General features: G+C 47.9%; 1 protein-coding gene across 1 annotated transcript; it reads left to right on the forward strand.

The window, feature by feature from the left end:
• The first annotated feature begins 9,819 nt into the window (after positions 1 to 9,819).
• LOC136540433 (probable N-acetyltransferase HLS1) lies at positions 9,820 to 13,358 on the forward strand. Its single transcript, XM_066532439.1, has 3 exons — positions 9,820 to 10,514; positions 10,789 to 10,937; positions 11,097 to 13,358. Exons 1-3 carry the CDS (start codon positions 10,317 to 10,319, stop codon positions 11,974 to 11,976), a joined length of 1,227 nt encoding a protein of 408 aa, XP_066388536.1. The 5' UTR covers positions 9,820 to 10,316; the 3' UTR covers positions 11,977 to 13,358.
• The last annotated feature ends 11,903 nt before the right edge of the window (positions 13,359 to 25,261 follow it).

A 25,261-nucleotide genomic window follows, 5' to 3' on the forward strand; every position in this document is an offset into this window, starting at 1 on the left:
AGGTTTGCTATGGACATACAGAGCCCCCTAGACACCCTCACGGTGGTCTTGTGCCTCCTATAGATCTGGTTTGTCCTTGCTTCATAGAGCTATTCGGCGAGGGGTCGAGCAGGACACCTAGGGATCTTACTCCTATAGCCAGACTACTAGATGTTATCATGAGGAGGACCCTGCTACCGAGGATAGGATATCATGAGGGTAGTTTTTGTGATCGGATGCGTCTGGTCAGTGTTGATCGAACGCTGGCCAGTGTCCGGTCACAACTTAAACTACACAGAGGTGGGTGAACTGACTGGAGCGTTCGGTCACCCCGCAGAGGCACATAACGGTTCATTTTGAATGAGGGGTTATAAATACTTCATCTATTCACTCAAGGGATCACTTTTGCTCATTCCAACAGCTGAGAAACACCCTTAAGAGTGCCATGATGAGCAAGGTCCTAGTAAGGTGAATGAGATTTGAGAATCCAAGAGAGAGGCCTCATTAGTGAAAGCAAGAGTAGCAAAGTGTGCTTCCACCCTTCTCATTAGGCTTGTCGTGGTCAAGTGAGAGTTCATGCTTGTTACTCTTAGTGATCACCATCACCTAGACGGCTTGGTGGTGATTGGAAGTTTGGTGATCATCCGGTGGAGCTTGTGGATGACCAAATGAGTACAGGCCCGATCTTCCGAGAGGTAGCCGGTAAGTTCGATTTGTGGAGATCTCGACGTTGGCGATCCGGCTTCAAATCAGACACGATTCGAACCCTACAACCGTTACACCACTGCTCCGTTGGTTATCAACCAAGCACAACTTGATTGACCTCGCCAAGAAGGCTTTTCCTGCAAGTGAATCGAAGAGCACAAGCAAGAAGGTAAAACACGCAATCTGAAATTGCAAATATAAATGACGTGAATATCAATAGAGGGTTCAAGAACTCGGTTCCAAAGGACTAATCGACACAGTGGAGGAGATCAAGAATGGGGGCCCTGGATCACTGTAAAAGGATTTGTCACCACAGTTACAATGAACGATTCAGTTTCTCAATGGAAACAAAACCCAATTGTGTAGCAGCGGCAGCGGCTGTGTTTATAGTCTAAGACTCAACCTAGGGTTGGGGACGGCCAGGGGTTGGGCGCCCACAACTTGGGCTTAAGGCCCGACACGATACATGGCCAAGTTGGCCCAAATAGGTGACGCAGCACCTTGCCGTGATCACACAGAATGATCCACGAGCCTTCTGGAGCTGGGACCAGATCCAAAACGACGGCATCGTCGTCCCCTTTCCAACGCATCCAAGAACGGCCCGTTTCGATGTCGTATGAGAGAGTTATGACTGAAATAGTGATGACGTGTCTGCTGAATCCGAGGGCGACGTAGCAGGTGAGTTGGGAACAAATTGCAACTTGGGGAAGACCATGGCATCGATGTGTCCAGCGTGGCGATGTCCTCATCATCCTCCCCTTCTCGAATTGGAGTCGTCCTCGACTCCATCTTGGCGATGTCCTCATCATCCCCTCCTTGTAGAATTGGAGTCGTCCTCGACTCCATCCCATCATCAGCGAACTCCTGCAAAAGGTTAGTGACAGCAGGCAATGCACCAGACATAAAAGGTTGACAAAACATAGTATAACATGGTGCATCAGGATTATCACATAACTCAGCAGTAGCAGGAGTTGTAGCAAGAAAAGCACCTCTTTTTAACTTAATCCCATTATTTTTAGCAATGTCTGTTGGAGGTTTATTTTTTATCTCATTAGCATGTTTAATAATATCCGTAGGAGACAAAGGCAGCAATGTAATTTTCTTATCCTTATGTATGATAGTGTATGTATTAGTTCTACCATGGTGTAAAGCATCATTATCAAATTCCCATGGGCGACCTAACAAAATGGAACAAGCTTACATAGGGACAACATCAAAATCAGCAGTATCATGATAAGAGCCTGTGAAAAAGCTAATGCGTGCTGATTTAATTACCTTAGTCTTACCACTATTATTGAACCATTGAAGTTTATATGGATATGAATGTTGTCGTGTGGTCAAGCCAAGCTTGTCAACCAAATCTGAACTCACCAAGTTGTTGCAACTCCCGCTATCAATGATAGTGAGAACACGACAACCCTGCACAATGAGATACATATGGAACAAATTGTGGCGTTGGATCTTCATCTCTTCTTCATGTCCCACACGTGTACTCAATACACGCTGCACAAGAAGGCTAGGGTAGTCCACGGCAGCAGCCACGGAGTCAATGGTGATGGCCTCCTTGTCATGATCGCCCTCGGTGGGATCTGCATCAATGTTAGCAGCAAGGACTAAATCATCTTCAACATCACTAGCACTTACATATCCATCCTCGGTAGCAATGAAAGCGCGACGACTGGGGCATTCCTTCATGACATGTCCCATGCCTTTGCATCGGTGGCAAATGATTTTAGAGCTGGACGAGGAGGAGCTAGTAGAAGCACCCGGAGTGCCACCTTTCTTCAGCTGTGGAAACTGCACATTAGACAATTTACTTACCCCGGAAGAAAATGGAGGTGTAGATGGCTGTGGTGCAATAGGAAGCTTGGGCGTCTCCGGCTCAGAACGCTGCTGAAAATTCCTCCCATTGTTAGACCTAAAAGGCTGTGTTGTTTGCGTCCCTGTACTTCTCGTTCGGCCTTAATAGCAAGATGATACAATTGGGAAAAATTACGCCATTCTTTGTAATCAAGTATGTTCTGTATATCATGGTTTAAACCACCAAAAAATCTAGCACTAGCATCATCATCATCTTCATTTATACCACAACGTGCTAAACCAATAAGCAATTTTTGATAGTATGCTTCTACTCCTTTATCACCTTGTTTTAAAGTTTGTAGTTTCAAACGTAAATCACGTTGGTAATAAGGAGGAACAAAACGAGATTTCATACGTTGCTTTAAAACATTCCAAGTTTGAGGCACAGCAGCAGCATTATTGGCATTGCAAAGATCACTCCACCAGAACAAAGCAAAATTAGTAAACTCACTAGTAGCAAGTCTAACTCTATGCTCAGCAGAAACATTATGAGAATCAAATTTTTGTTGAACAGCAAGCTCCCAATCTAAATATGCCTCTGGATCAACATTACCAGCAAAAGGAGGTAGACTAAATTTAATTTTAGCAAAAGGATCATTATTACCATGATTATTACCTACCATACCGCGACGATTGAAGTTGAGGCGGCGACGGGCACCACCGTCAGCATACGCATCTTCATCACCAAAAGCATCCGCATCTTCATCATCAGCACGATAAGGTGGAGGGCGTTGCTCAAGCTGTTCAATGCGGGTGACCAGATTGTTCACGTTGCGCGTCAGCTCGGTCATAAGATTGCGTTGTTCAGTCATGAACGTTGTAAGCTCGCCCTTGGACACACACTCATTGAAGTCCGTCGGAGTTCCTACCATGGTTAGAAGATAGAAAAAGACAACACCGTCTTGCCTATCAACTAAAAGGAAACAAGTGATGGTGATGGTGGTGAAAGTGGAATGCAAAATCACAAGCAGCTTACCACCGTCTTGCCTGTATTCTTACCAACGCCAAACAGGAGCAAAACCAAAGTGGCGAAGCAATCTGTTGTTGAGCGTGGGTAACAGTTACAAGATGAACCTATGCTGACAGAAGAATATGTGGAGCTATGGGTAGGCACACAATATGACAGCAAGGATTAGCAATTAACGAGTGCAGAGTAGCGATTGTTCAATATGGATCCAAAGTACAAATCACAGATGCTGGCTAAGACGTGTCGAGACGTAGCGCAACAAGGTGAAAATAAAGGACGATCGAAAGAACTCACAGAACAAGCAAATAGCCCAGATATCTCCTTTTTCCTAAATTTTTTCTGGATTTTTCCAAAAGGCACTAGTAGGAAATAAACTTTTTTTTACTATTTTTTTATACTTTTCTCTGAACAAGGATCACAAAAGATGCAACCACAAAAATTAGCACCTACAACTGAGGTGGGATGTGGTCTATAGAAATTCAGCACGTTCTCTGAAAAGCGTGCAAAAACTTTGACAATTTTTTTTTCTATATTTTCCCAAATTTTTTTGGCAATTCTGATGAAACTAAACAAGGCAAAGCCAAGTTTGGGTCGGGTCCAAATGGTGTTAAGAAGCTGCACAAAAAATTTCAGATTTTTCTGATAAACGAGCGAAAAGTTATACCTGTTTTACCGAAGGTATCTCAAGGTATGTTTTCCGGGAGGCACAACACGGCGGCGGCAGTTAGGGCAAAGCGTCCCAAAACTCTAACACCGATCACAGCAGTAGGTATTCGCCTGATGATGTAAGGAGGGCTACGATGCAGGCAAAATAAGAGCGGCTGGCAACCTATCTAGGGTTTGCGCGGCGGCGAGAAGTTATACAAGGCGGCTAGCGGGGCAAGTCGAGTAATGTGGTGGCTTCGACTTGTAGTTTGGGAACGGTGGATGGGATAGCGGCGGAAAACAAAATCACAGCAACGGGCGATTGAACTACGACCACGAACACAATCCTAAACCAGCAACAAGACTCGACCACGGACACAAACTCAACAACACGAATCTGAAACAAAATTGCAAAGGCACAAAGGGCGATAGGACAGCAGAAATTGAAATATTTTTGGGCTTTTTGTGGACTCTAGGTAATGAACAAATATGAATCTAAGGCAAATGAGATTATACCTCGCGGTAAACCTGAAATATCTGATACCAATTGATGAGTACAGGCCCGATCTTCCGAGAGGTAGCCGGTAAGTTTGATTTGTGGAGATCTCGACGTTGGCGATCCGGCTTCAAATCAGACACGATTCGAACCCTGCAACCGTTACACCACTGCTCCGTTGGTTATCAACCAAGCACAACTTGATTGACCTCGCCAAGAAGGCTTTTCCTGCAAGCGAATCGAAGAGCACAAGCAAGAAGGTAAAACACGCAATCTGAAATTGCAAATATAAATGACGCGAATATCAATAGAGGGTTCAAGAACTCGGTTCCAAAGGACTAATTGACACAGTGGAGGAGATCAAGAACGAGGGCCCTGGATCACTGTAAAAGGATTTGTCACCACAGTTACAATGAACGATTCAGTTTCTTGATGGAAAACTAAACTCTAAACAAAACCCAATTGTGTAGCAGCGGCAGCGGCTGTGTTTATAGTCTAAGACTCGACCTAGGGTTGGGGACGGCCAGGGGTTGGGCGCCCACAACTTGGGCTTAAGGCCCGACACGATACATGACCAAGTTGGCCCAAATAGGTGACGCAGCACCTTGCCGTGGTCACATAGAATGATCCACGAGCCTTCTGGAGCTGGGACCAGATCCAAAACGACGGCGTCGTCGTCCCCTTTCTAACGCATCCAAGAACGGCCCGTTTCGATGTCGTATGAGAGAGTTATGACCGAAACAGTGATGACGTGTCTGCTGAATCCGAGGGTGACGTAGCAGCTGAGTTGGGAACGAATTGCAACTTGGGGAAGACCATGGCGTCGATGTGTCCAGTGTGGCGATGTCCTCATCATGACCCAACTCAAGTTGTGAGCAGTTGTGGGTGATTCACCACGACGGAGTGTCAAAGAATAAACCCGTAAAGAGCACTTGATCCTTGCGTGGATTAAGGGGGAGCTACACCCTTATGCGGGTGCTCCAACGAGGACTGGTAGGGAGTGGCGACTGTCCGATACCTCAGCAAAACATCACCGCGTTCCTCCTTCTCCCTTTACTTTAAGCAATTCAATTCTTGTCTTTACATTCATAGAATTGCCATGCTATAGTAGGATTGGAACATATGTTGCTAAACTTTTATGCGGTAGAACAATAGAAACACTTTTTAGGCATAAGGGGTGAAGTGGACTAACCGTAGGGTTTAATTATTGCAAAGAATTTTAGAATTAGCCTAATTTATCCTCTCTTGGGTATCTTGATCCTTTCAGGCGCAATAAAAAACCCTCGGTCAGAAATATACTGAGTAAGCAACTCGTCATCTGAGTACCAATCCTCTATGACAACCCAGCTGCTGTGGCTAGGGTCACCTGCATTGCCCTGATCTGCCTTTCGCCTGTAGTAAGCAGCCTCCACTTCATCTGCGGCCTCTGTGGCCTGAGTGAAGAACGTGTCGTCATCCTCCTCCGTCCGTAAGCCCGCCTCTGCTAGAGCAATGAGCTCGCTCAGTCTGCCAGTATCGTTCTCAGCCTCCTCCACCTATAAGTCCACCTCTGCTAGAGCGATGAGCTCGCTGAGTCTGCAGTGTCGTCCTTAGCCTCCTTTGCCTACAAGCCCGCCTCTGGTAGAGCGATAAGCTCGCTTAGTCTGACAGTGTCGTCCTCATCCTCATCCTCCTCATTAGACAACACAGTCGGTGATTGAACGGTGCGACCAACTCGCGTTCTATGCTCATCTAACTTCTTTTCCTCATACCTTGCACGGGCCACCTCTCCGTCATGGTCCTCTTTGTATCCAATCCCTTCATGTATAAAATGCAATCAGTTAGCAATACGATTAAAATGCAATCATGTATAAAATGCAATCAGGCAACGAAAAAAGGCTTTCAAGCACTCACTGGCACATAATGCAACAACATGCTTATTCAAGACCTGTATCTGTACTCTTATCTCCTCCCTTGTCTCTTTCCTTGCCCTCTCCTCCTCTAACGTTATCCGTCTCTCCAATCCCTATTTGTCAAGACCAACATCGATCAGGTTACAAATATCGCGCTGTCTAGCAAATTCATGCATCTTATCTTTGTGATGTTTAACAAATAGGTTGACGTAGTCAGGTCAATATCCCTTCTTCCGTGTAATTACTTGCTTCCCCTTCAGTTCATCCAAGAACTTAACTTGATTATCATAACATTCCCACTTGTATTTCTAGTGCTCTGTTTAAACGAAAAATTATATCATATATGTCTTAGCAAAAGAAATAAAATATGATTTCATGTTTATTACAAAAATAACCAACCTCATCATAGTCAACCATATGGCCGCAATAATGGCCTATTTCAAGCTCTGAAGAAACTAGACCGTAGTTGGATTTAACACCACATTCGCACTTGACTAGAGGTGTTTTGTAAATTAACATTTCTTTCTTCTTTTGCTTTGCCTTTGGCGGTTCTTCCGGTCATTGGTTCTTAGGACCATACAACCACTCCTTGAAACGACACTTCACCATTGAAAACACCTAAATAAGGTGACATTAGTACATAAACACATATAGCTCAATATTTTAACATATACACTTTGCACTTACTTCATGCTTGTTTGGTCACATAAACTCCAACGTATTCTCAGGGTTTATCATAGCTCGATCTCCGCAATCGCACAAAGGGGGTTTCTCGAGTCGTCTAACTGCGGCTTAGTGCTTCTCCTTAGCCGTCATTGGAGGGGAGTTAGGGGGAGGTGGAACCCACCGCTCGAAGTGCTCTCGTGGATGTCGCCCTCTCCATCAATCGTTGAAAAAGAGATACCTGGGGTCAAACTTGTCTGCATCGTCGATCCACTAAAAGAAAAAGCATCTCTCATGGGCCTACATAATAAAATTCCAACAAAATATTAGTAACCTAGTAATACAAATGAAGAAAAAAAATATACGAAAACAATTACTTACATTAAAGCGACTGCATGTGTAGAAGCAATGAGCCGCTATATCTGGATGTCTCGATTGAAACACGTCGGCCGGACGACCACAGTCACAGTTAGGGACTGGGAGGTCAGGAGGGTCGGAGCATCTTTGCTAGACTCGTCGGGGTATAATTCTCTAGGACGACCCGGTTTTCGCCACAACTGATCTCGAAACATATCTTCCATCTAATAAAACGGTTTAAATTAATCATCAATGAAAGCAACACAAATTAATGTAAAATATAATCATTTGCATTGCAACTCAAATAATATAACCAACACTTATAGCAACAAAAATATACGTGGTAAACATACTTTTAACTAAATAATTAACCTTAATATTGACAAAATCAAATTAATATATTCCTCCAAACCATAGCCCATAGTTCCAAACATAATTTTCCTCCTAACCTTAACTCTCATTCATAATATTTTAATCCACCATTCAAATGAAAATAAAAAGTACGTTATTACCTTGAATGAGGCCGAGGAGGGAGGGAGGCGGCCAGGGAATGAAAGCGAAGGGAGGGAGGGAGGCGTCAACGGAGGGTTGGACGCCAACAACACTTGGGAGTGGCGGGAGGGCGCGGTGCGGAGGCTAGGCGGGTGGACGCGGTGGGCGGACAGAGCGAATGCGCGGCAGGCGCGGCAGGCAGGCGGGACTGGGCCGCGGGCCTTTTATCTGGCTCTGCTGCGCCACCGATCAGGGCGCGTCACTGCCGCGTCAAGATCAGTGGCGCGGCAGACCCAACCACGTCACCGGTCAGCAGCCCCGATCTTCGCCACGTCATCCTCCCGCGCCCTGCATGCGGCACAGGTGTTTCACCGCGCCATGACAATAGGCGCGACCAAAAAGTGTTAGTTTTAAAGAAAAAACAATATTAAATTTAAAATTAATTTACAAAAGTGTTAAAAAAAATTTCGCCCCCGCCAGCCACGCCGCTGGGCACGGCTCGATTGATCCGCGCCACACGCACGCGCGAGGACAGCCGAGGACCCCGCCACGTCCCGTCCGGTGGGGGTGGCGCGGACACGCGCCGGGCGCTGCTGCGGCGGCGAGCCAGGAGCTGGAGAGACCCAGAGCGCGCACGGCCGGCGCGTCGCTTTCCTTTTCCGCGAGGGGGATACCGCGCATCGGATTCGGCCGCTAGCTTCTCCCGGCAGCCGCCGATCGCCGCACATGTCCTTTCGCCGGTGTCGCAGGGCTCATGGCGGTGGACACTGGATAGGGATGTCGTGACTCGTGACAACCCCAGTCAGTCTGTTACGACCGATGGTGTTTGGAGATTGCAATTCCGGACCGGTGATCTAGATCCATTCATTTTACAGGCACGATGGGTGAAGGTAAAAGAAAACTGAAACGACCTCGATCGCTGTACGGGAGTTGAAAAAACGGGGCAGCAGGTGGTCTGCTGGTGGTCAAGCCGTCAAGGGGTCAACGTACAGGTCAAAGAAATCTGCCACAGGCCACGGCGACGTACAATGGACTGGACAGTGTTTCCTTGGTCCTTCGAAGCACATGCATCCTGTTGAGTTTTAGTAGCTGCCTACGAACGACTATACCGGCTCTAACTCATCAACAGATGATGAAGCACAAGTGCAGGTTCTTTATTTGGCAAAACAACAATTTAAAAAAAGCTTGTCAGAACCGCCTTCTGTCCTATTGCTCTTGTCTGGCTGACCATGCATGCAATGTTGCGTTGAGACAACAAGCTCGATCATAAACAATCAGGGCCTAAATCTGTGTCAGAAGACCTACCAGTTGGATGCTCGAACAGCTAGGCAATGCCCCCCCCCCCCAAAAAAAAAAAAATCACTATTAAGGCCAGCTCCTTAGATAAGGTTAACAATCAGACAGCTGCGTCGCGCCTCGTGGAGCGACCACGGGACACGGTTCGGTGTGTTGCTTTACCGTGTGTTGGTTACCTCTCGATTTTACTGACTCGGAAATCCACTCCGTGACTGTGACCGTGACGAGGCAGTAAAACCGACCGTTGCTGCCGTCGTAAGTCGTAACGCCACTAATGGCCCCACCGACCGGAAACAAACCCCCCGGTTTTGCCCACTGGCGCTGCCACTAGCGCCAGGATTTAAGCTGCAACGTAATGTGCAGTTAATCCCGCCGGGCACCAATCATACGCTCGCCCCGCGCCGAATTAATAACCGCGCGCACCATCATCACAGGGGGGTTATATTGGGGCGACGCCGCGCAGCCAGATTTCAGGGAAATCCAAGCGGTTGCCACTTGCCAGGCAATGAATTCAGGACCGATTGGGCGGGCCTCGACTTTCTTTTCCGTTGCTCGTCATAGGCTTCATGCGTGCCCGCGCGCTTTCCTTTAATCTGGTCCACCTGCAACTGCCCCCCACATGATCCACGAGAGCGAGCGAGTGGGATCTTAAGTTCTCTTCTCTCAGATGGGAGGGAAGAGAGGGAGGGAGTACGAAAAACAGAAGAAGGCCAGGGGCTACGTCGTCTTCTTCCTGCTGGCTGCCTGCCTAAGTGCCTATATATAAGTGCTACTATATACATGCGTCTGCAGTAGTATTCCTCGCGATCGATGGACTCGTGGTGAGCAGCGAGAGATATATAGAGCTAGCTACATACATGTAGCAGCGCAGTGGATACTATATATATAGTACGGAGTATACTATACTCGCTCGCTGTAGTAGAGAGGCGGCGGCAGTGCAGCGATCGATCGGTGGCTCGGTGCCATGATGAGAGACGAGGAGGCCGAGGGGGGACGACGGGCGGTGGTGATCCGCGAGTACAATCCCAAGACGGACCGCGACGGCACGGACGCCGTTGACCGGGAGTGCGAGGTCGGCCCGGGCGGCGGGATGTCGCTGCACGCCGACTTGCTCGGCGACCCCGTCGCGCGCATCCGCCACTCGCCGCACTACCTCATGCTGGTAAGTGTGTGAGTGTGTACGTGTACGTGTACGTCTACTCTGACCCCATATCCTTACACGTAGACGTATACGTACGCGACAATGCGTGCGGATACATACGTATGGTTGAGCAGTAGTGCAGCGATCTCTTCTCTTCTGCTTATAATTGCACGTACGGTTGCACGTAGCTATTCGCTAACGAGCGAGCCGCGCTGATTGTTTGCTTCTTCAATTTTTGCTGGTGGTGGGTTGCTGTTTCAAGCCGCGTAAGTTTGATCCCGACATGCATGAACAGGTAGCTGAGACGTCCGGGCCAGACGGCCGCATCGTCGGCCTCGTCCGGGGAACCGTCAAGTCCGTCGCCTCCGGCAAGAGCCGCCCTGGCGCACCCGCCTTCGCCAAAGTCGGCTACATTCTTGGCCTCCGCGTCGCGCCTTCCCACAGGTAGTGAAGTTGCTGTATCTTCGTCAAGCACCATTCCTTTATTTGTTATATCTACGATCGCCAGCGGCGCTCGTCCACATTGTTGTTGCATCGATCGACTGATCAGTGCTGCTGTTGTCAAGAAACTAACAGTAGAAAATGCGCGGCGCGTGCATGCAGGCGGATGGGCATCGCGCTGCAGCTGGTGCAGCAACTGGAGCAGTGGTTCGAGCTCATGGGCGCCGAGTACGCGTACATGGCCACCGACAAGTCCAACGAGGCGTCGCTGCGCCTCTTCACCGGCCGCTGCGGCTACTCCAAGTTCCGGACGCCGTCTCTGCTGGTGCACCCGGTGCACTCGCACAGCCTCAAGCCGCCGCGCCGCGCCACGGTCGTCCGCCTCGGCGCCCGCGACGCCGAGCGGCTCTACCGCAGCCGGTTCGCGCACGTCGAGTTCTTCCCCGCGGACATCGGCGACGTCCTGGACAACACGCTCTCCCACGGGACGTTCCTGGCGATCGTCGGCGACGAAGAAGGCGGCTACGAGTGGAGCGGCGTCGACCGCTTCCTGGCGTCCCCGCCGGCGTCGTGGGCCGTGGCGAGCGCGTGGGACTGCGGCGGCGTGTTCCGTCTCGAGGTGCGCGGCGCGTCGCGCCTCCGCCGCGGCGCCGCGGCCGTCACCCGCGCGCTGGACCGCGTCGCCAAGTGGCTGCGCGTGCCGTCCGTGCCGGACTTGTTCCGCCCGTTTGCCGGGTGGTTCGTCTACGGCCTTGCCGGGAGCGGCCGCGACGCCGCGGTGGCCGCGGAGGCCGTGTTCGCGTCCATCGTCAACATGGCGCGCGGCAGGGCGGCGGCCGTGGCGGTGGAGGTGGCGGCCATGGACCCGCTCCGCGGCCGCATCCCGCACTGGCGCCGCCTGTCGTGCACCGAGGACCTGTGGTGCATGAAGCGGCTCGGCGTTGCTGCTGCTGGTGGCGGCGGCGGCGGCCACGCGGACGCCTGGGACTGGGCCAGGTCGGCTCCTGGCCGCTCCATCTTTGTGGACCCCAGGGAGGTGTGAGTGTGACGCGGCGGCCGCTTGCGACAGAGTTCTAGTGCTCTGGGTTTTTTGCCGCTCAGCTTCAGTTTTGGTCTTTTTGTTACACTTGCAAATTTTGCGACCCTTGAGTTTTGTTCTGGTTTTGGTAGGCGAGATTTTGTGTGATACTGTCTCTTTGTAGAATCATCAGGAAGTAGGGCGATGGAATCTATCATGTAGATACATTTCTCTTGTCGTCGTCCGCCGTGTTCCCTGCATTATGTATGGCACCATGGGCAAGTGTGCGGTTGCAACTTGCACGGCGATCGATCCGGTGCAGCCACACGTACACGGAATAGTATCGTTGAGGCATCAACTGATGAATGCAGCTGCAACCACCGCACTGCCTCACGTCCGCGTCCGTGTCGCCATGCCTTTCGCTCCGTTGCTACCGCAACTTGGTGATTGGCGACGATCATGGGCGAATCAATGCGTGATGTAATGGCTGATGGAGCTCGGCTATGGCAGGCTGAATGGCTGATGGAGCTCTTTCGACTGGCCTGCCACCGCTGCACTATTTTGTGCCCTGTGTCTGTGCAGGCAACGGGGTGTCCCGCAGCATAACGCCAGTGGGCGACAGGCGGCCGGCGGCGGCGCTCGGCTCCGCTGCTGTGCTGCATCTGCATGGTGTTCTGTAGTGCGTGCTGAACAGAACTTTACAGTGACTGGACCTGTCGCCGCGTATCGGTTCACTTGTATTTTGTCCATTGGCTCATCCATGTCCATGTCTATCTGGGAGTGTCTGTGTGTGTAGTCACTCGGTTCGCTCCAGCGCGCTTCATTGTTCATTTATCCTTCTGCACATGTGACGGCGATGCAACAAAACTATTGCATGTAATCAGCCAATCAGGCAATGTGTGTGTCTGGTTCCTGTCACAACGATCCGTCTGTCAAGTAGCGCCGTGCGTTGCACGTAATACCGGGATTCAGTCGGCGCGAAACGATCATCAGCCACTAATCACCACTCGAAGGCGCGATCGATGGCAGTCACGGAAACCGGCTGAAGAACTCGTCCAGGGCCATCACGGACGACTGACGACCAATCCTACTGTGCTGTACCAAACGTCTCGTCTCACGGACGGTACGACGGCGGCCGGACAGTGAGACAAAGCGGCGATCCAAACGCACCAATGCTCGCGCCGCTCTGCTGGCGGCTACGCGCGACACATGTGCTACATGTGATACGCACAGTGCTACTCGCCCTACTCCTCCGTATAGAAGAAAGCCCTGACGACGCTCCTTGCAAGCTACTGCTAGGTTCGCCGCGCTAGCTATCTGATCCGCCGGACGGTGAACCGGCCTCGTGGGCGATTGCTATCCGGTGCTTTTTGGGTCCGTCCCTCTCCGAAACAAAGACCGCATTAACCAGGGTTCCATCAGTGGATAGACGATGCGTGTGTTTGGTTCTAGGCCACCACCTGCCACGCCATAGTTGTGGCAGCCATTTCGCCATCGGTGAGCCTGTTCACTTGATCGTGTTTGATTTATAAGCCATGGCTTATCAGTCAACGAATAGTATTTTTTCGCTTACACTAAATCAGCCAATAATATTTTCAGTCATGGCTTATTAGCCAAACAAGCCCCAACAAACAGGACGATAGTTTAGCCACTGTTTGGTTGGTGAGTAGTCCTAGACGGCCATAACTTTTACATGACAAAACTTGTATCATTCTCGCCATAGTTTAACTCTGTCAACCGTAGGGCCGCCACACTTTGTGGTGGTATTTTATGGCTGATATCCAAACAACCTTGATATATGCAGGTGCTCCACCTGAAAAATAATACAATTGTAGTATAGTACTAAGTCATACAATTTTAAGTTAACTAAATTTGTATAACAGAGACGCACTTGTTTCCAATATCATAGCTTTCCTTTATTTTTTTGCAAATCATACTACATATCAGCCTGTTCGCTTGCTCGTAAACGATCGTATATTTTCAGCCGGGAACAGTGTTTTTCTCTCACACCAAACCAGCCAGCAGTAAATAATCCACGATACGATACGGCCTCCCGAACAGGCCGATAGACATTCGCATACAGGCACATATACACCCACCTCTATTAGTACGCACACATTCTGTACTTATGAGCACATAAAAAATTAAGCTGACAAAAAAATTGATGTCTCAGGCACATGGCTTACCACTAAAACAGGAACTATAAATTATATAAAAAAGGAAAACACGGGTAGTTGTGTCAAGTCAAGAACTTGAATCAGACTATAATGTTTCCACCGTACAAGGAACTAACTAGCTGAGCAAATTCAGCTTGCTCATAGCCTACCTTCATGTTTTCTATTGGGTACAGTTTGGATATCTAATCAAAAGCGAATGTATCTTGGCTAAAAACCACACCAGGGTTATCAATTTTGGTATTAGATTGTTTTCGTTCACCTCAAAATTACTGAAATTAACAAAATTTGGCCAAAATTTCACCGAAATATTTTTAGAGACTTGACATAAAAAGTATGATTTTCTAAAAATTTTAGATCTAAAAAAATTAGCATGATTTATGACTACACATGTGTGAGCAGAAGAATCAGCAACATAAACAATAGAAAAATATAAGTATAGAGTTATATATTTACAATAAAAAACTTATATTAGTGCAATATAAAATTTTAGAATTTTCTTTTGGCCAGCCCCCAAATTAATGAAATTTATGAAATTTTGGCAAAATGTCACCGAATTTTTGAACCCTGATCCAGACTTGTTGAATGAAAAATTTAGTCTGCATGGACGATTGAGGGTGCGTTTCTTTTATTCCTACCCATTCAGATGTTTGGAGTTACGGGGGTTAGGCATAGAGACGATACACCCGAGTGAGCTAAACTCTAATTCTAACAAGTTTAAGCCACACTAATCCATCACCCTATGTTGTTACACGAACGGCTTATTTGCCACAGTTGATAAATCTAAAGCCCACTACAAATTTCTTATCTCTGCTCTCACTCGCTTAAAAAATGTGAATCTCACAACATACGTTAGCTTCAAGTATACCCACTTGACATGGAGATCAGTATGCACATTGCATTTTACATGTATACGTTGTTAACATAGTCACACATTGTCAGTGTTTTGAACAAACACCAACTAGTAAATTTATATTGTTACACGTTAGGCTCGGATGATGTACTAAAGGACACAAGGTTTATACTGGTTCGGGCAGAATGTCCCTACGTCCAGTTCGCTGCTGCTCGTGTTATTAGTACAAAAAAAGGTTCGTAGTAGGGGGTACAAACGGTTGAGAGAGGGACAGGTTCCCAAGTCTCTGATGGAAAGGTCGAAAGGACGCCAAGAGCTTGGTTACTGCTTGGCTGTGTGTTGTGTGTAATTGATCTGTCCTCTCAGTGGGGTGTCATGCCCTCCCTTTTATAGACCAAGGAGAGGAGCAGGGGTTACAGATGGGAGAAAGAGAAAAAAAAATCAAAGGTAGAGAGGGTCCTTCGAGGGTGCCGCGTCTTCCTTTTCTTTGAGTCTGCCCTACTGACATGGCAGACCATGCTCGGGATAGCATGCTTCGTTGATCCTGATAGGCCCGGGCTCAGGCTTCGTCTCAGCGAGTGGTCATGTCCCATCCTCCCCTGGCGGACGGTGCGGTGTGTCAGGGCGCCGAGCCATGACTCTGCGAGGAGTAGACGGGGAAATGACTATACGCGCTGTCACTGTAGATGATGTGAGTTCTTCCTTGGATTGTAGTGGTTGTCGTATGTCTGTGTTAGTATCCACGCCCGAGGGCTGATGGCGGCGCCTACAACACTGTAGGACAAAAGTCAGTGCCTACAACACCGTTCGAGCTCTGTTAGGTTAGAAAGGGTTTAAAGCGCCCTGTCCCATCGTATCCTGACGGTACCTTCCTGCAGGCGTGCAGGCCATGGTCCTCGGTACTGTGGTTGACCTGAGTGTCCTATTTTACCTTCTGCTCGTCATCATGAAGGAGCAGGGTGCAGTCGTCGAGCGAGGCAGAGCCTACCCTCAACCATCGGGTGAGGCAGAGCCGGCCCATGGACATCAGGCGAGGCGGAGCCAGCCCACGGACGTCGGGCGAGACAGAGCCCGCCCTTAGCCATCGGGCGAGGCGGAGCCTGCCCTAAGCCGTCGGGCGAGACGGAGTCAGCCCTCAGACGTCGGTCGGGACAGAGCTAGCCCTCAGACATTGGGCGAGGCGGAGCCAGGCCTCAGCCATCGGATGAGACGGAGCCAACCCTTAGCCGTCGGGCGAGGCGAAGTCTAGCCCTCGGGGGTCGGGCGAGGTGAAACCAATCTTCCATCATTCGGGCAAGAAGCGTAGTAGCGTTCTTGTCTGACCGGAAGCGTCAACATTCGATGGCTATTAGTTCCACCTCATTGGGTACCCCGATATTAGGTCCCCAACAGTAGCCCCCAAGTTCCCGGGTGATTCAGATAGAATCGGCTGGGAGGTGATTTGACTTGCTAGAGGGTGCGAGCGAGTGCACCCGACGGTTGTAGCACCCAAGCCCCCGAGTGATTTGGGCAGAATCACCCGAGGGGAATTTTGATTTGCCAGAGGGATGTGCGCGAGCGCACCCATCGAGTGTAGCCTCCGAGCCCCTGGCTGATTCGGATAGAATCGCCCAGGGGTATTCCTGGACCCTTCGCGAGTATGGCTGTGAGATTTGGTGTTTTTAACAACTGGATAGTTCAAAGGGAGCCCTAGTGTAGGGTCGAGATGGCGGACTAGAGGGGGGGTGAATAGTCTTTTCTAAAATTAATCGCATTGGCTAGCCGAAAACAAGTGCGGAATTAAAACTATTGGTCTAGCCAAAACTACACCCCTCTATCTATGTTCTTTAGCACCTTCCAAAGATACTAATCAAGCAACAAAGGTGCCGGGCTAGCTAGAGCTTTACCTAACCAATTTAGGAGCAAGGTCACACAAACCTAGGCTACTAGTACTTTAAGCAACAAGGGAGCTCCTACACATGCTAGTAAGCAAAAGCACAAAGCCAACTAAGCTCACTAGCAATGCTCAATAACAAGGCAACCAATGCCAAATTAGAGAGCGTAAATACTTAGCTACACAAACTAAGCAAAGTGACTAACAAGGTTACACCAACCTAATTAAGCCACGCAAGGGAGCTACTTCTATGCTACACAAGCAAGAAGGTAACTAGTAAGCTACACAAGCTAACTAGTTACAAGATCAACTACACAAGCACAATGTATATGAAAGTAATTACAAGCTTGTGTAACGAGCATGCAAACCAACGGGAAGAACAAGGTTGACATGATGATTTTTCTCTCCGAGGTTCATGTGCTTGCCAACACACTACGTCCCCGTTGTGTCGACCACTCACTTGGTGGTTCGGTGGCTAATTGGCATCACCCGCCAAGCCCACATGTTGGGCACCGCAAGAACTTACCCCAAAAGTGAGGGTAGCTCAATGACACGCTCAACTAGAGTTGCTCTTCAGTGGCTCCCGTGGGGCAAGCACAATGCCCCTCACAAAGCTCTTCTCTAGAGCACCGCACAAGCTTCTTGTGGGCTTCAACGGAGACCACCACCAAGCTGTCTAGGAGGTGTCAACCTCCAAGAGTAACAAGCACCACTGGCTTGCAACTCGATCACCTAGTGCCACTCGATGCAACCTCACGATGCAATCGCACTAGAATCGCTCTCTCACACAATCAAATGATCACTATCAAGTATATGTGAGATGGAGGGCTCCCAAGCACTACTACACAAGCCACCAAGTCTCTAGTGTGCTCAGCTTCTGGCCCAAGGCCGACCATGGCTTCTATTTATAACCCCACGAACAAATAGAGACGTTACCCCTTCACTGGGTAAAAGTCGGGACGACTGGACGCTCCGGTCTGATCGACCAGGACGCTAGACCTCAGCGTCCGGTCAGTGCGATGCACGCCACATGTCCCCTTCTTCAAATATTGTTCATCCGATCTCAATGGTCATCTGACGACCTGACGCAGCAGCTTGAACTAATCGGACGCAGCAACCTTAGCGTCCGGTCGTTTTTAGTAAGGTACCAGACATGACCGGACGTGTCTGGTTGGTTGCGATCGGACGCAACATCAGCATCCGGTCACTTCCAGCTACTCTGCTCTGCCTACGTCACCACACACCACCTTGACTGGACGCACACAGTCAGCGTCCGGTCACTTCTAGCGCTAGCGTCCGGTCGATGACCGACGCCTACACGCTGTCTATCATCACTGACCGGACGCTGGAACCCAGCGTCCGGTCACCACATGACCAGCATCCGGTACACTCTGTGAGACCCTATCTTTTTATAATAGGGCGCCGGTGGCACCATCGGACTGTCCGCTCCACCGGTGGAGTTTCGAACCCTTCTCACCTCTGTTCCATCGCCGAGTTGATCCACATCAACTCCAACTTCATCTCCTTTGGAAATGTGCCAACACCACCATGTGTACACCACTATGTGTATGTATGTTAGTATTTTCACAATCATTTTTCAAAGGATTAGCCACTCAAGTTGCCACGCCACTCAATCCTAGCGACGATGCAAAGTTAGATCACTCAAGTGGCACTAGATGACCGATATGCAAACAAGTTTGCCCCTCTTGATAGTACGGCCATCTATCCTAAACCCGGTCATAAACTTCTCTACACACCTATGACCAATGAAATGAAATGCCATAGGTTATACCTTTGCCTTGTGCATTCCATTCCATCTCCTCCAATGTTGATGCAACACATGCACCAACATGATCAACAATGATATGATCCACTCCATATCATCACGTGATCATATTGGTTCATCGATCTTGACTTCACTTGCTTTTCACCGTTGCCTTTGTCCATCGGCACTAAATCTTGCTCAAGCTTCACTGCCACGTGGTCCATCACTCCAAAGCCTCTGACTTACCCTTCACACTTGCAATCGGTCCATCAAGCCAAGTCTTGTCTTGATCTTCTCCACCTTGATCACATGACTCAATGTCATGTCTCATGTGCAATGAGCTCCTTCATCATTCACATGTGTGAGCTTTGCAACATCTCCAAGCCATTTTCACCTTCATAGCATATGTTGCTCACACATATGTACCTATGGACTAATCACCTGTGTATCTCACATAAACACAATTAGTCCACCTAGGTTGTCACTTAATTACCAAAACCACACAAGGATCCTTTCAATCTCCCCCTTTTTGGTAATTGAATGGCAACTCTACAAAGATATAGGAAATTAAGCTCTTTTGGATTCATATTGCTTGCCCGAAGCAATTTTACCATGTGAAAATGATTTTGGACAAGTACTACAAACCTGAGATGGATAGTATTAGCTCCCCCTACATATGTGCTAGAGTGTTTCGATTTGAAGGTCGCACATATGCATAGATTAAAATTGTGGGAGAGTAATTACTACTAAAATGATGCTAAGGTGTATAGAATAAACCTTTGAAGTGTGTACCAATCGGAGTTGCACCTTTAAGTTCATCCTTAGCACCATGGTTAGCTAGATATCACTTGGAAATAAAAGCACTAGATATCTTGTGAGATCAACATTAAAAGCAAGGTACTAGCATTACTTTGAAAAGTATACCAAGTGTCTAGCTATCATCCTATGCATGCTAGTTATCAAATTATCATTCAAGTTCTACAACTAGCATACACCACACAAGCATGCATATTTAATTTGAAAGCTTATGCAATGCAAGCAAGTACATAAATATGCACATATCAAATGCAATCAATCAAAGTTCATGAGCTTGCTCCCCCTACTTGTGTGCTTCTCTTGTCTAAGAAATTTTGATCCATCTCTTTTCTTCAATGTGGCTCCCTCTTTGTCCATATCCATGTCCAACCTCTACTTCTTTGAGCTTTTATATCTTTGTACAATTTCTCCCCCTTTATCATCAATTTCCATAAAAGGTGAGCTTCTCATTGATGCAAAGGTATACGTTTGGGGTAGATGGTTGAGGCTTGAATCTTGCATTTTTATGGACATCACTTGATTGTTGGAATGACACCACTTGTAGATACCACTTGTATCTTGTGTAAGGCTTCTTGAGATACCACACATAGGATCTTTGATCTTGATACCAATTTGTGTGACACCTCCCCCTATGTGATAGCATGGGTCATCCATTTGGTACACTTGAGCTCTTATAGGTGAGGGATGCATTCTTCATTTGATGATCACTTAAAGTTGAGGATCACTTGTGGAACCATTTTCTTGCATGATTGATATTATGTGTAGATGTGATATCACTTGAAAGAATCTTATAGTATAGAACCACTTGTTGGATTTTTCAATAAATACTATTTCTTGAACATTTGCTATCTTCATAAGTACCACTTATAGGATATCACTTGTGAGTTGATCTAGACATCATTTGTAGATTTGTGATAAAATACTTGAGTCTAGATACCATTTGAAACAAACAAACTAGATATCTATTTGCATTGTTGTCTTGTGCTTGTACTCTTATCACTATCAAGAGCTTCTGTGATTGACTTGAACTAAATTGATTTGCCTAAGCTTCCAAGTCTGATTTGAACCAATGACAAGCTTTTTCACACCTCTTGGAAGGGTTATCTTGCCAATGTTGTACTTGTCACTTGTCAGCAATCCAAATTAAGTCAAGTAATTGGATTCACTAGCTCATGAACAAGTTCATATACTAACCACTAGATTAATTAATCATTCAAGCAATAGTAATAGGCTATGAATTTAAGCATTTTATTTGTTATGCATGATCTTATGAAGCATGTACTATATGCACTAACCGCATACTAGTAAGGGATGAAATGATCATGCATAATACAATGATACCTTTGCTATGTTGGAGTAGAGGATAGTCACATAGATTTCAATTCATTACTCCAATAGCAATGTGAAGTCCAATTATAAGCTTGGTGAAGACCAATAGATACCATGTTGAATTTCATTCTTCACCCATATGAAATGAATACCACTTATGATCAAGTGCACTTTCTTATTGTGGTTGGCTTGCTTTATCTTTTGATCTTTGCTTGCATGAGAGTATCAATTTGAGAATACCACTTGAAATATCATGACTAGCTCTCTTTTGGGTGTTGCTTGCTTTTCTTGATCAACCCATTTTGATTGCTTCAACTAAGCATTTCAAATGTTCCTCGGATCACCACTTCCATGTTAGCCTTCCAAGTACCACACTTGGTTCACCTACACATAGGCGGCGAGCCCCTATACTAGGGAGAAGTGACCTCTCTCCAAGAATCATTTTTGATACTCACTTGAAATGACTTGATTGATTGATTCAAGTGATGGACTTAACTTGGTGAGTAACCTTGATTCCTTCTTTAAGTCCTTTTCTTTTTTCTTGTTTAAGGCTTTTTCTTTCTACCAAATGATTTCCAATAGTCACTAGAACTTAAACTTCAACTTCATCTTGAGTTTGATCTTGATCTTTAATTTGAGTACCGAATGTGTGCAAAGTACACTCCACAATCAAATAGCCTTGTACTCTTTGCTTGTCATACTTCTAGATCATCTCAAAACCAAACTTAGGTACCTCAAACACTTGTAAATATGTTTCCAACTTGAGGACCTTTCAATCAAAGTGACTCTAGATCAATCCAATATTTGTCACTTTTCTGACAGATTTTGTATCCTTCAAAGAAATAAGCATATCTCCCAAAGTACAAATCCAAATATCACTAAATTTGGTGGAGGTGTGAAATACTAAGTTACCTAGCAGCTGTAAAAATTTTAGCTTCATTTGACTTCTAGATTGCTACCAGATTTCAATTCTTCCACCACTGCTACATACTGAAAACTGCTGCACTATAACCGATAAGATCCACTCCAAAACCGAAGCATTTCTTATCCAATTTTCATGAAAATTGTACAGCATATTATACCATAAGTCTAGAGCATGTACACCAATTTTTATGCCAATCCAATAAGTGTTGATTACTCAAACATGGCTAAGATCACAGCTAGCTCAGATTCTCAATTATAGGACAGATTTCAACAATTGAGCTATACTTCATCAAATATGAATCAAATTTGAAACTAACTTGTTTGAATACTTCCATAAGACATATATCCATTCAAACCACTTACTAAAAGTCATCTCATGAATTTATCCAACACATATCAATCCAACCTTGACTACTAATTAATTATCCATTCAATCATCTCATAGTAAGCAACATTGCATATTTATCCAATTCAATCAACTCATATGCATCCAAATAAAATGATCAACAAAAGATATACCTTGGTTAGCTCATGATCATCCAACTTGCAAGCTTCAACTCAATTATTTGTAAACCATCAAATATATTCAATAAATTACCAACAACTTGAATTTGACACTTGTATGTTGTAGCATATTTGGACTTCACTCAATTTGTTATGACATTGGGACAATGATCATCACTTAGCAATACTTGGCTCAACTACATAATCAACAAGATGAATATCATTTGAACCAAGCCTCCAATGCCGATGGTATCTACAAACAATCATCCACTTTTTGATGGTACCCAAACAACTTTGGGTCCTCTCAAGTTAGGAGCAACATACTTAGGCAATGCCTTAGTATGAGTAGCGGGATGTTTTGCAACAGCAACCATAGAGGTACCATTACCATCCTTTCTAAGCACATTATTCCATGAGCGGTATGTCGTGTCCTTCGCCCACTTCCATGAGCGGGGATTCGCCATACCTGCCCACAAGTTCATTCGTGGGCTATTGGATTACTACAAGGTAGAGTTGTAGCACCTCACCCCCAATGGGGTCTAGCACATTATGGCGTTCGTCGCCCTGTGTGAGGGGTTCTTGGGGATTAGTCCCCACTTTGACCTGTGGCGGTATCTCTTCGCCATCAACCTTTTGAAGAGGCGGGTTAGGAAGCAAGAGCTGAGCATGCCGGTGTTGATGCGCCAGCATTCATCTCTGCAACAACTAGGTGAACAAATACCCATCGATGCATCTATCGACCTCTAACAAGGGGTGGCATTCGCATTGGTTTTATGTCAAGGACGACGTTGCCGCCCCCTTGCTGATGTTCTCCAGGCGGATCATCGAAGAGGTCCCAGGGTCATGGAAGTGGGGTGTCCTAGACAAAGACAAGAAGAGGATCAAGGACCATCTCACCGCCCTCCAAATTCTAAAGTAGAGGGGCATGAAGGGGTTGGGGATCATCGGCACCTACCACATGCGGAGGGTGGCGCCGCTGATGGGGCTTGCCGATGAAGCGCTCCCCCCTCTGAAGTGGCGCATCGTATCAAGGAGGTGATGGAGCCTTCGAAGGACAACACCGACATTGTCCTTGATTTCGTGTATCTGGTGCTGAGGCATCCCCCAATGCAGCCAGAACTGGGTTTCATCGACTTCGTAAGTTCTCTTTTTCCTGTGCCTCCTTTTCACTTGAATTTCTGACCCCTTGATGCTGACCTCGGGATAGCGGGACCAGCTAAGGAGACTCATCTTTGGGGGTAGCCTAGCTCCACTACTGAAGGACCAGATCATGGCGATGGTGAATTGCATCGCGGCCGGAGTCAGATAGGAAGACAAAGGAGCTCAAGAGGAAGAAGATGCTATGGAAGCAGCAAACACGGGAGCAAGGAGAAGAGACAGGCAGTGACGATGATGATGAGGTAGTTGCTGATGTGGAGTGGGATGTCCTGGAGGGCGAGGATACACTGATAGGTACCCACTTGTCCACGCAAGGACCCTTCCCGTTCCACATGGAGGGAAGTGAGTCCGTGAGGCCGGCGGAGACAGGCCAAACCATCGGCCCATCCTTAGGATCGGTGGGAGCGGGCGGATCCACCGCCATGCCTAGGGTGCTGGTGGAGGGGGCGGCTCCGCTGCCGTGCCCCATGAGCTGATGGGGGCGGGTGGATCTGCTGCCATGCCTGAGGTACCGACAGAGAGGGGTGGCTCCACCGCCGCACGCTCAGAGACAAGGGAGATGAGCCCCCCTGCCTGGGAGCAAGGGGCAGGCTCAAAATGGTCCCGCCCAGATGAGTTGGAGTAGGAATCTGGGGGTTCATCCCAAAAATGTTCCTACCGCCCAACAGCACCAGCATAAGTCTCTGATTCCTCTGATTTTCCTATTTTTCTGCCTTTCTTTTTTTCAGTGTGACCTATGACTTTTAACTTTTGTAGAATCATGCGACGGGGCTATTCTTTGGCGCTGGCACCCAAGAAGAGTGTTGCTCTTCAGGTGGAATGGGTGCTGTCGCCCGATGTCTCTCCTGTTTCATGCAGGAGTGGAGCTGATGTTGTGGTCTTGTCAGCCGGTCCGGCACCGCCAGCAGTGGCGTCTGTGCCCTCGGCAGATCAAGCAGGCGCCAGGGCTGAAGAAGTGCCCTCGGGGGTCACCAAGCAAATGAAGGCAGAGGTGACTCTACCGCCTATGTTGGAGTAGACGGAGTTGCCGCCCATGCTTGTGGCACCCTCTGTGGTGGGCGCAGCACCACAAGCCTAGGCCCTGACATCACAAGCGGAGGTGGCCATGACCGTGACAAGCTAGGTGCAACCGGACATAGCCATGGTGGTGTACAAGGGAGCAGCGCAATCCATGCCACCAGTAGCCCAGGTGACGGCGCCCAAGGCGGGCCAGATAGAGGGGGACATGGCTAGAGGGTCCCCAGGCATCATGGTGGTGGTGGAGAGGATCAACGGGGGGTCGCCCTTGGCCCTGATGTTAGGGGGCAGCTGCTCACCCACGTGGGGTGAGCCATTGCTCTAGTGGATGGCTCCTCAGGACCCAACATCGACTCTCTTCTCGCTCGATGATGCTACCGAGAGCATAGAGTGGGAGAGTCTCGACATTGGATTCATGGCTATGATGGATGCCTTAAGCCAGGCTAGAGCGTCCTGCGTGACATCATCATTCCCACTGGATGGGTATCCGCTTGATCTTCCCTCTCGCTTTCTTCTTTCTTCATGTATTCTTGTATATTTTTATATTTTTGATACCGGTCTTCTTTTCAGTCCCTCATTGCTCGTAGCCAGGAGAAATCTTGATTCCTGCATGAGTAGAAGGTGGAATGGGACCGCCTTACCAAGGTGGCCTGGCTATGCAGAGATGTGAGCGCCCAGCTCGCTGCCACCCAACAGCGGGAAGCCGAGGCACGTCGAGACGTGGAGGAGATCCATGGGATGTTCCAGGATCTGTTGATGAGGGTGCAGCAGGATGAGGAGGCGGCCGCTAGGGTCTGAAAGGAGCAGGATGAGGTGCTCTAGAAAGGACACCGAGGCCAGCCAGTGTGCCATCGAGCTCCTAGAAGAGCTGGAGAGGGAGCAGGACCTCAAGCTGG

Source organism: Miscanthus floridulus, chromosome 2 (assembly GCF_019320115.1).
Source record: "Miscanthus floridulus cultivar M001 chromosome 2, ASM1932011v1, whole genome shotgun sequence".
In the NCBI taxonomy this organism is placed as follows: domain Eukaryota; kingdom Viridiplantae; phylum Streptophyta; class Magnoliopsida; order Poales; family Poaceae; genus Miscanthus; species Miscanthus floridulus.

Excerpts from the sequence above, each read along its gene's own strand:
- LOC136540433 (XM_066532439.1), top strand. The coding sequence starts at position 10,317 with ATGATGAGAGACGAGGAGGCCGAGGGGGGACGACGGGCGGTGGTGATC. Across the intron at positions 10,515-10,788 it reads CGCCGCACTACCTCATGCTG|GTAGCTGAGACGTCCGGGCC; the intron begins GTAAGTGTGTGA and ends ATGCATGAACAG. Across the intron at positions 10,938-11,096 it reads CGCGTCGCGCCTTCCCACAG|GCGGATGGGCATCGCGCTGC; the intron begins GTAGTGAAGTTG and ends GCGTGCATGCAG.